We start from the raw sequence: 740 nt of genomic DNA on the forward strand, positions 1-740 counted from the left end.
CTTGAGGCTCGCTTGACTGGTAAGACCCCTTCCTTGGCGAAGCCACCACATCAGCAGCAGCAGGTCTCTGTCTGGTCATCTGCTTCTGCCGCTGTCAAAGTCGTGACTTCCACACCTCCCGGATTGTCCGAGACCTCTATCAGTGATTCAGACGACGACGAGGTAACCTCAGTAATAAATATTTCGATTTCTTTTTGCCATGGTTCTTAAGCGTCGTTGGTAATTGAATTGTTTATCCCACTTGCTTGTTGTTGTTGATGTTCGTATCCTCTATAGATAGTTCCCTTGTATGTGTTTGTGCCTTTTGATCAAAGTGTTATTGCAATGTTGGCTACATATCTTGGCATTGCAGATTCATCTATATATATATATATATATATATATATATATATATATATATATATATATATATATATATTTCTTTCTTGAACAAGAGATACAGAGTTCCTTTTTAGCTAGATCTCATTCTCGTTGTTGCTGCCTCAGAATACTGGAGATTTCTTAATCCGAGCTAATACCAAAAAGCGGCAGAAAGTTCAAGAGTCTAACAACTTCGCTGCTGTTGATCATGCTGAGGTAGTGCTTTTCTTGTTTGTATAAGGTTTTTTTACCTGGTTGATGATTTTCTTGGCATAATTCTGGTGTGTATTGTATAAGGTTTCTATGTGGTGTTGTTACAGCTTGTTAAGTTTTGTTTCCTCGTATTTCTTTTTAACTACTATTGTCGAATTGAAGCTCCA

At 37.8% G+C, this 740-nt stretch overlaps 1 protein-coding gene across 1 annotated transcript in view; it reads left to right on the forward strand.

The window, feature by feature from the left end:
- Nucleotides 1-576, forward strand: part of LOC104736171 (serine/threonine-protein kinase TOUSLED-like) — a gene marked incomplete at its 3' end in the record, with an annotated part of 3,445 nt that extends 2,869 nt beyond the window's left edge. The window contains 2 exon segments of the mRNA XM_010456105.2: nt 7-162; nt 487-576. Coding sequence (XP_010454407.1) covers nt 7-162; nt 487-576 — 246 coding nt within the window.

This window comes from Camelina sativa, chromosome 13, assembly GCF_000633955.1.
Source record: "Camelina sativa cultivar DH55 chromosome 13, Cs, whole genome shotgun sequence".
Taxonomy (NCBI): Eukaryota; Viridiplantae; Streptophyta; class Magnoliopsida; order Brassicales; family Brassicaceae; genus Camelina; species Camelina sativa.